Source organism: Notothenia coriiceps, unplaced genomic scaffold, assembly GCF_000735185.1.
Source record: "Notothenia coriiceps isolate Sejong01 unplaced genomic scaffold, NC01 NC01_scaffold00033640, whole genome shotgun sequence".
Taxonomy (NCBI): domain Eukaryota; kingdom Metazoa; phylum Chordata; class Actinopteri; order Perciformes; family Nototheniidae; genus Notothenia; species Notothenia coriiceps.
In genome coordinates, this window is record NW_011366341.1 from 1 (window position 1) to 10,581 (window position 10,581).

At 46.0% G+C, this 10,581-nt stretch overlaps 1 protein-coding gene across 3 annotated transcripts; it reads right to left on the reverse strand.

Moving 5' to 3' along the window:
• Nucleotides 1–103: 103 nt before the first annotated feature.
• Nucleotides 104–9,629, reverse strand: LOC104961679 (protein transport protein Sec16A). Of its 3 annotated transcripts, none has more exons than XM_010790012.1 (15): nucleotides 7,369–9,629; nucleotides 6,214–6,711; nucleotides 5,945–6,096; nucleotides 5,343–5,431; nucleotides 5,132–5,258; nucleotides 4,684–4,882; nucleotides 4,051–4,234; nucleotides 3,027–3,169; nucleotides 2,662–2,723; nucleotides 2,105–2,243; nucleotides 1,770–2,012; nucleotides 1,125–1,222; nucleotides 919–1,000; nucleotides 675–792; nucleotides 104–246 (listed from the first exon to the last, which is right to left on the reverse strand). In XM_010790012.1, the coding sequence occupies exons 1-15, from the start codon at nucleotides 9,559–9,561 to the stop codon at nucleotides 131–133; spliced, it is 4,443 nt and encodes a 1,480-aa protein (XP_010788314.1). In that variant the 5' UTR covers nucleotides 9,562–9,629; the 3' UTR covers nucleotides 104–130. The 3 variants fall into 3 exon arrangements, with proteins under 3 accessions (XP_010788314.1, XP_010788313.1, XP_010788312.1); XM_010790011.1 differs by having other exon boundaries at nucleotides 6,214–6,795; XM_010790010.1 differs by having other exon boundaries at nucleotides 6,214–9,629.
• Between the last annotated feature and the right edge of the window lie 952 nt (nucleotides 9,630–10,581).

Genomic DNA, 10,581 nt, shown 5'->3' on the forward strand with positions numbered 1-10,581 from the left:
CAAGCTCTTACGTTGATATTGGAGATTTCAATAAATTCAATAAAAAGAAAAAAAAACAATATCCGAATAACAAAATTGAAAACCGAATAGATGGCCAACGGCTGAATATTCGGATACCTGCCTCCCTCTCTTACCTATGGCTGGAGCCAATCAGAACCATCTTGGTGCTCTTCTTTGTGTAAACTCCCAGACCCACCTGGGCCATCAGGTAGCAGAAATGAGAAGCATCGATCAGCCCCTTGGAAGCTGCAGCGAAACAACGCAGGGCCCGACAGAATGTGAGGAAAAGTCTTTTTTGTGGTTCAGAATGAAAACAATACTACGTAGTTTAATCTTTTAAATCACTTCTTAAAACTCATCTCTTATTTAAAAATGAATAATGCCACTACCCGGTTTTACTCTACATCCATGTTTTATTTGTAATCACTTTATATTATCCATTTGTATTATTGCTGCTATTGTTGAAACGTTGTATATATATATTACAGCCCCTAATGGACCTGGACATTACATACATGTATCTCCCACACAGAGGAGTTTACTTTGAATCCATGTAAAGCACTTTGTAACTTTGTTTTGATAAGTGCTGTATAATAAAGTTATTATTATTATTATTACTATTATTGTTATTATATAGTTGAATGCAGTCAGATTGAGTTTTGATGCATTCCTACCCAGAGTGTCTCCCATGGTGCTGATGGTGCGGGTATCCAGGTCCAGAGTGTGTGTGAGGTTAGACAGCACCATGGCCAGGTGGGGGCGCCAGTCACCCCACTTCTCCTCTCCGCAGCACTGCATGAAAACAACACATATCTTCACTTGGAAGGCAATAGAGAAACACAGGGTCACACACCCTGAGCCACTTCTGAGGAGAAATACAGAAGAATATGGAGGGGCTAAAGAGAGAGAAAAGCTCACAGTGGCTGAGGCCGGCATCCTCCCTGACATCAGCTGGTACACTGTCTGCAGGGGGTCGTTGATGGGCAGACTGTTGGCAAACCTACACAGAACAGGACACACACATTAAATAAGACATATATGACATACTGTGGGTACACATACTATGTACTGTGGGTGAAGCTATGATTCAAAGTCACAGCTTTTTAATGTAATTGCTGCTTTACCTTGTCATGACGCGTGCATGTGTCCTGTTGTCCATCTTGCTGGCCAACAGCAGGGCGTGGCCCCAGAGGCCCCCCTTCATAGCTGCTTCTAGTGCATCCTATTTCACAGACAAAGTGTAACTCATTAAGATTTTACAAGATGCTAGTTTGTGACTTTAATTATGATGATAATAACAAATAATTATATTATTGAGCACTTTTTCTAACTAAACTAGAAAGTGCCTGACATGGTTCAACAGAAACAGGACTGCAATGACATCCAGTCAGAGAATTACAACAATACAAATACAATGCTAAAAAATAGAGTAAATAAAAGTATAATTAAAATGTTTTTGAACCTTGATTTTAGAAGTTATTTAATAAGTAATTAGCTCTATTTCTTCCTCTTCTTTGTTGATTTTCATTTTTAAATCATATATATTTTTTAATCTTTTATCTTAATTTGCTTAGCTTTTTTTGGGCTCTAACCATATCACTTCTTAAAATGCAAATACATTACATTACATTATGTATAAAATAAATATATACAAGTAATCAGTGAAATGTTAAGATCTTCCTGTTAACCGGTGAAGACACACTCCAGCAGAGCTGATGTGATCACCCTCTCCCAGAGTTTGGAGAGCAGAGCTGGGACCTGTTCTCTACCTTCTTGCGGCCAAACAGCAGCAGCTCTCTGAAGCGTTCAGTTTCCTTGCCCAGGTTTTCTGGGACGATCATGAAAGTGTCGGAGAGGAGAGACAGCGGCCCGGCGCCCGGCTCTTCCTCAGCTCGAGCCAGCGGCTCGTTGTTAAAATCTATCAGGTTGGCTTCATTAGGACTTTTCCCCGGGAGCCAGACGGAGCGGTGCTCCTTCAGCAGGAGGTCAGCGATGTCCGTGCCGACCACCGTCTACAGAAACAAGAGTGACAGTGGGAAAGTGGTTTTAGAAAAATATACACATTCTCACTTTGACATATTTCCACCTGAGTTCCCAGACTCACCCCGTTCTGCCTGCAGAGCAGCATGATGAAGTCCCACAGCAGGCGGGCAGAGTCCCGGTCGAGGAGGTTGTTGTCCCGAGCGCACTCCAGAGCTTTGTTCTGAGAGAACTTGATCACATCCACCTTATGGGTCTCTTCCCTGGTGGAGGACATAAGATTAACCTTTATTGATCTCCGTAGGGAAATGCAGGTGCTCTAGCAGCAAAAGAACAAGAGAGGATCATAGGAAGGGAAAGATGAGAGTTCACACAAGGATAAGAATAATACAAAAGAACAGGTTAGCAGTGCTTAGTGGCTACCGGCTTGCTAGTAGTAATAAAAAAAACTAAAAGAAAAGAAAACATATATTATTGATTTTTTATATATATATATATGATGCGTGCTTTCTGTAGGACACAACAGGCTTTGTGTGGAGAAATACAGAGAGGTAAAAAAGTGATAAAGTGTGAAAGGCTTTCTGTTTACAATAACAATAAAATACTTTTCCAGCCTTGTTCTTTAAAGCTCAATGACTCAAAGCTATTAGAGGATTTACAGAAAGGGCAGAATGCACTGACTTCACAAGAGGGCCAGGGAAAGCCCGCAGTTCTGCCTGTTCGGGGGTATCCTGCAGCATTGTCTGCAAATAGAGAAATGGATCAAAATGCTGCTTTATAGTGTCAGAACATAGTGTAACTTTCAGAGGGAAAAACAGGATGCAACTGGAAAGGTTATATGTTCTGAATTATACCTGTAAGGTTGAGCAACATATCTAACAGATTCTACAGATAGTGAAGAAAATCATGAGTCTGTTTGTCTAACAGTCATGTTTACACCTTGACATGTTTCAATCCCTTACCGCTGCTTCATTCATTCATTCATTACAAACAGTGGACCAAATCTTCCCGCAGTAAGGTGCTGAAGTATTATCAGTTAAATGTACCTCCAGGTTGTGGATATCAACGAGAGCAGGCTGGCCAGCTGAGGGCAGGTTGGGCAGAACTTGGATCAGATGACCACCGGGGCCAAAGCGGGCACAGCGGTGGGGCATGCTGAACTTCTCTGGGGTTGCAGGACGAGGTGGAGCTACAGAGGAAACATCACTCAGAGTAAGAGGAGGTGGAATTTGAAGTCTATGAATGAACTCTCGTCAACTTTCCGTGCAAATGCCAGACTTCTGGTCGATTTAGGGACGTCACAGTGTTAAGGAATAGTGGCTAGGAGAATTCAAAAGGACTTAGGAAAAGACGACCAGGCTTCAAGAGAATCCGACTGCACTGACACTATCTGACGTGTTTCACTTTACTTTTTTATTTCAGTTCCAACCATGGTAATAAAGAATATATGATTCACTGCTGTCTACGTTCATAAAGCCCACATGTACTGAGCGTTCTTATGGTGTTGTTCTATGTGGGCTTTATGAACGTAGACAGCAGTGAATCATATATTCTTTATTACCATGGTTGGAACTGAAATAAAAAAGTAAAGTGAAGCTTATTGTTGTCCCCCTCCCCCTACGGTCCACACGTATTAATCCACATGAATCCTAATACGTATATGATTGTATGAAAATATTTTAAATAAATACAATTGTATTTATTATAAACTTGTTAGGCCTTAAAATCTATCACTGTGTATATCACCACAAAACAGTTTAAGAAGCCCCACACAGCTCAGTAAACACTGTGAAATGTTGACTTTATTTAATCCTTTTACAGTCAAAAAAATCTGTTCATATTTCTCCTTTTGATTATTATAGTGTTGACAGGTCAAAACAAAGCCCTTTGGCAAGCTATGGTCTGCGTTGTTAAATGTTGGATAAGCACAGTGACATGATCCGCATTTCTCGGTCACGATCGGTTGTTTCCGTTAGCGGCCGAATGTTGTGTCACGGTTAATGTTGCTGCAGCAAGGCATTGTGGGGCTTAACTGACAAATCAAACCCAACCTTAGAACGGTGTACTCACGTTGCTCGGGGGCGGTCCAGGTGCTGTCTGCGCTGTACTCGGAGGGGTACAGGTACTGGTTGTAGTTCTGTGTAGCATCGGCCTGGTTCTGGTACTGTGCGTAGGAGTAGTCCACAGCCAGAGTGGAAGAGGTGGTGTCATAGACGGCTGACACCAGGTCAGGCTGGCTTCTGTACACCTGGCTCTGCAGGGGGGGGGACAAATGGAGGTAATTATCGGAATTGCAAGATAAGAAATTCAAAATAAAGCAAACACCAACATACTTAAAAAAACAGGAATACGTTTAAAACTCATTTCAAAAGAGCAGAGTTGGCCATTTAGTTTGATACCAAGACATTTTGATTTCAGAAAGAGGTGCAAGGCCAGTTTTTTATCCCATGCTTGAGATAATCACTTGGACAATGCTAAGAACCGTATGCAATAGTGTCGAGTAAATAGTGCAGCTGGTCCTGATATTACATTTGGATCAATAAGGTATATCTTATCTTAGCTAACTTGCTTACAAATAAAGGCTTAAAGTGTCAAGAAACTGTTGAATGAAGCAGCTGAGAGCCAAAAAGGATCATTAGACTCCCTGAAGGCGGATCTGACAGTACATAACGTATGCATTCAGAAGAATATGTGTTGTTTTACCTGCTGTGATTGTGAGCTGAAGCTGCTCCTCCGGCTGGTGTTGCTGTGGGCGCTGTGCACGCTGTGGGCCGACTGCTCACTGTGGACACTGCGGCGGTCGAAGTCATCCCCGAACACTTCTCCACGGCGACGGTAATCATCATCAAAACTGGCATCATAACCGGGGTAGTACCGCCACTGATCATCGAAGCCCTCTTTCCTGTGAGAGGAGATACAGAACTACAGTTGAATCAATCAATTTGCAAAAAAACTGCTGCAATGAGGTATTTAGACATGATCATTCAAACAACAAAAGGTTAACCATTTTTAAACGTTTTAAATACATTTTTCCATCATTTCCATATAAATTGATAAACGTTACACCATAACACCTTTTTACACAGCTCCATTTTTTACTAAACATGTAATAATGTAATTTATATGTACACAATGTGTCTTCTGTGCATACCTGGCAGGATACGCTTGTTGCTGCTGATTATAGTAGTTTTCTCTGCCTCTGCAGCTTTCATCATAATTAGCCCAGGCCTGATCATAGTACGCTCTGTATCGCGGGTCATACGCTCCATAGTTGTATGCTACAAACAGAAAATATACATTATTTTAGAACAAATTATGCATCATTATGTTTACTATCCAATACTTTTAACCTGAGCTCTTACCTCCATAATCATAGTGCTTGGCGTAATCTGCATAATATTCATTGTAGGTACTTTGGTTTGCTCTTTTGGGATCTTCAGGATAGCCTTGCCTGCGGGAGAAAGCAGGAAATAGATGACATTTACAGGTAAGATACAAAAACAACAACATACTTATCAGGGATTTTTTTAAATGTTCGTGTAACATATACCCATCAAGAGAACCTTATTTAGTTAGCAATATATTCTCTTTTTAAGTAAGACACTTAAGAACTGCTTTTAAAAGTGCTGAATTGACATGAAGTTGGTATAAATTGTGACTTTAAGTATTAAAAGTAAAAGTTTCAATACAAAACAAATAAGAAAAAGCAGCACATTTGGGAAGCTGGAACAATTCAAATAAGTTTGAATCAAGATAGTTTTCATCCAATTTTTTATCGACTAATGGATAACTCATTCCAACTGCCCTTTACACTACTGTAATTAGTACAATATTTCCATCGAAAATGTAAGGAAGTAGAAAAATAAAGGGTCATAATGCTTAATTACCTACAAGTATGTCCAATTTGTAATTTAAATAAAGTACTTGAGTTAATGTTCCATCACTGAGCCAGCGTATCACAGACCTGGAGGAGGAGCGGTCAGAGTACTGGCTGGCTCTGGAGCTGGGTCTCTCCGGCTGAGGCTCTCTGTACTGAAGGTTTGGATCCCGATAAGCTGCCGCCTGTCCTTCATATCTGCCGTACCACGGATCAGCTCTGCCCCTGTACGAGCCATCCTGAGAGATGAAACACTTTTTAACTTTTTTTTAACACTTTTTCTTTCATTTGATGGTTGCAGTTGGTCATGCATGATCTTCTTCTGCATTTCAAAACTAAAAGGACTTTTTACATACTGGATAATATTGCTGTGCTCTAGGATCCCCGGGTGGTGGAGGAGGCGGGTACGGGCCAGGAGGCTGAGGCGGGTACTGGCCAGGAGGCTGAGGCGGGTACTGGCCAGGAGGCTGAGGCGGGTACTGGCCAGGAGGATAAGCTGCTCTGCCGTCCGGGTATTCTCCATAATTACCATAATAGCCACCATACATCTGCCCTGGTCCTGGAGGAGGAGGGGGCCCATAGCCCTGCTGGCTGCCTGCAGAGGAAGGTGGTCGAGGGGGCTCACCAGGAGCAGGCTGGGGAGCTCCTGGAGGTGCAGGTCCTTGAGGCCCTGGAGGGTATGCATCCCCTGCAGCAGGTGCTGGTGGTGGGTACTGGTCACGGGAGGGGGGTGCTGCACTCACAGGAACCGGAGCAGCATAATGTGGTCCCGGCGGTGCAGCCTGAGACGTTTGAGGAGCTTCAGCTGGAGGAGGCTGGATGTTTGCAGCTGCTTGAGGGGGGGCCGGTGGTACCTGTGGGGTAGAAGAAGAAGAGGCAGGGGTCTGGACAGGGACATTCCCCATCGCTCTTCCCCCCTGCTGAGCGTCTTTGGTGACCTGTAGGTAAAATCCATTACTGGACTGTGGAGACTCATGCTGAGAGGATGGGATGTGAGCTTGTGATTGGTGCATAGAAAAATCAAGCAGTTCGTAATTTGAAGGCTGATTATGATTAGAGACAGGAGCGGCTGCGAGAGAAGCTTGTGGATTAACTTGGAGAGCAGAAAGGCCCTCTCCAACAAATGATTGGCCCCTTGAGAGAGGAGAGCGGGCAGGCTGAGACTGAGGCAGGTCTAACATCGCCGAGTCTGCATAGTCTCGGGTCAGATTGAGCGGGCCGTGATTAGAAGCTGAAGGATTGAAGCTTAAAGGTCCAGGCGTGAACAATTGATTCTGATCAGAGGTTACAGGAGGTGGTTGGGAGGTACTGGCACCCTGTCCCTGTGGGAGTGGCCTCACAGGGGGGGTGGTCTCCTTAAGGCTTGGTGCTTGAGCAGCAGTACTGGGGGGAATCACGCTGTAATTAGACACAGGCGGGGCAATCAAAACCGGCTGCTGGATCGAGTCGGCAACAAGGAGAGAAGCATAGCCCAGGTTGCCATGGAGGTCAGCCGGCTCTGCCTCACTCACCTGTGGGGGATTCTCAAGGTTTTCTGAGTGCTGGTGTGCTTGGGTTCTCTGTGGGGGCTGCAGGTCCAGAGGGACGTCCTCTGGAGGTTGGATCACGTCCACACTGGGCTCTCGTAAAGGGGCGAGAACTGTCGGGGCAGCGGGGGCTAGGAGGATGTTAGCGCCCAAGCTAGCAGGATCATGCGGGGCCCACAGAGTGGTGGCCGGGCTCTCACAGGGCCGACTGGCGCCAAAAGACCGGGATGAAGGTCGAGAGTGAGGAAGGAGCACTAGGTGAGGCAGATGAGGAACACCACCTCCAGGCCCAGCAGGCAAAGGATGTCCTTGGCCATAAATATTTTCCATATTATCTGGCGGCTGCTCCAGGTTTCCAGGCGGAGCTTCTGCACGGCCTTCCGCTACCACGTTAGCCCTGTCAACTTCAGCAGGGCGCACCCCTACTCCATGAGAGCGCACAGGTTCAAAGGAGCTGTTAGCGCTGGCCTGGAAGATGCCGGTTGGTTTGGGCGGGCTGGGTGTGGGGGCCCATATCTGCTCCTGGGGGCTCGGAGGTGCACCCATAGCTCCAGCTGGGGAAGTATCAATCTGCTCAAAGTAACCCCCAGTGGCAGCAGGCAGGTTAGCATCCTCAGTGAGACGTGGACTCTCCTGCTGAATAAAGGTTCCCACGACTCCCTGGTGCCGCCGGGTGCCGCTTCCACTGCCATGGCTCATATTGCTGTAGTTGGAGGACACACTGGTAGATCTAATTGGACGTGGAATCGAATCTGGAGTCTCCAGGTTTGGCCCTGTTTCATACTGGTCTACTCCCTGGGCTGCAGCAGTAGCAACAGGCGGGCTGCCATGCATTTCACTGGGTAATACTTCCTGGTTCGGGACACACTCCAAATTCTCCATGTGGTCGTTCTGCGGATCAGGGGGCTCCTGGGTGCTGGGCTGTGGTGGGTGGCAGCCTTCATTCATGTATGGTAGGTGTGAGTGATCCTGCAGAGGAGCATCTGATTGGCTGGGGTGGCTGTGATGCTGCAGGGATCCAGGAATACCGTTCTCAGCTTTATTTCTATCTCCAGCCAGTGTTTCTTCATTTTCCACATCGCTGTCTTTGAAGAACATTGAGAGGGAACCAGACTCCTGCGAGTATGGGACTGGAGCAGAACTAGCCCCAGTGTTGGACACATGTTGGGAAGCATGAGACTCGGGCCGGGGCTGAGGGTGGGCCAGGCCGGTCCCCATTTGGTGGTAGCCTGAGTCTTGCGGAGGCATGTTGAACCACGAGTCCTGGGGGGCCGAGCTCTGACTGAAGTAGCTCTGAGTTTGGAAGTGAGAGTTATGCTGCTGCGGTGCATTTGGGTCGGGCCATTGAGAGCTGGGGGCGTTTACGGGGTTCTGGGGAGGAAACTGAGCTTGAGACTGGGGATGCGCAGGTTGTGTTGGAGGGGTGGGGGCGTTGTGATGAGGTGATGGGCTCAGGGAGGGGTACATCTGGGTCTGCGGAGGTAAATTAAAAGGCTGTGGCGGTAGGTCGCTAGTAGGCTGGAAATAGTTCTGCACTGACGGAGGGCGACTACCGTGATCAGGGGACCACTGGGAATACGAGGAGGTGGGAGGCACCGGCTGGAAGGGAACGGGCTGAGAAGGGGGCCGCCCTTGATACTCCTGGTTTAAAGGTGTCTGACTCGGTGCTGGGGCTGCAGCTGCATGTGGGGGCTCCAGGGCCATAGATGGTGTCTGATCCGTAGAATTAAAATAGCCCTGTTCATTGTGTGAGGATGCATATCCTGCCGGGCCGGGTGCTGAGTAAACACTGGGGGCCGCTGCACTGTGAGGGTTGAACAGAGTCACCCCTGGTAGAGAGGACGGTAGGGGACCAGGGGGCGCGGCTGACCCACCCTCCGGAGTCTGCAGTTGAGGAGGAAGCCCTGAGCTGGCTTGCGAGTACATGGAGTTTGGAGGGGCTTGCATTGGTGGAGGGTTGCTGTTGGGAATTGTTGGGAGACCACCACCAGCCAAAGGGGGAGGAGCTCTAACAAAAGCAAAAGGGTTTGTCATGGGTTGAGTAGTGGGTGCCATTGGGGCAGTAGGTGCTGCTGCCGAGTGCTTGAGAGGCCTGGTCCTGCGGAACATATTGGGCCCAGAAGGAGGAGGAGGGCCGCCAGAGGCTCCTGGAGGTCCAGTCCAAGGAGGGGGCTGCATGGCTGCAGAGATAAAGGGTCCGAGGACCAGGTCACTCTCGAAGATGTAACTGAAGAGACTGAAGTCAGGCGACACTGGGGAAAGAAAAGCAAAGATGAAGTGGTAAACAAAAAGCTGCACATGCCTCTGATCGACTGCCACTCCTTTATTTACGGAGTGGGCTATGCTCTTATTTAAACAGCGATGCAACGTGGCAACTTCTTCATCACCTCGAGGATGTGATGAGAAATGATACAGTACTATATTCAGTTAAACACAATTTACTTATTGTAACACACACACACACACACACACACACACACACACACACACACACACACACACACACACACACACACACACACACACACAAGATTATGTCACTGAACAGTCTTGATTTCAAAAAGCACCTGCTTTAGGATCACAAACAACTCAAAGGGTAATTTTGAATCTGGTGGCTTCTAAAAAATGATAACAAGTCAAATGCCATCATGCCCTCATAGTAAATGTGTTTTATTGAGGATTGCAAAGGATGAGAAAATGTTGCTAATCTGATTAAATAAACGGATTTGGATTGAAGTTATTAAACAGGAACTTGCTGATTGGTTAACAAATACAATGTGTTAAATAAATCCGGCTGACAAATTGTACAGATGAAATGCTTGTTGGTAATTGTTGGTAACGTTAGTTAGATGTTAATAGACATGCCACAAAAACATATGACTTTTGTTCCACCTGGAGTAAATCCACAAGCTACCCTGCAGTAAACAAAGTCATTCAAACTATCTGCACCTTTACCAGCTTTGAGAACACTTTAATGATCTAAAACATATCATATATTATTCTGAAATGGACCAATCTGCACAATGACTACTTTTACTGTCGCTACTTTAAATATATATTGTGATGCTAATACTGTTCTACTTTTACTTGAGGAACATTTTGATTGCAGGACTTTTTCTTGTAACAGAGTATCCCTACACTCTGGTACGTGTTATTTTATTCAAGAACAAGATCTGATTACTTTATCCACCTCTGGCT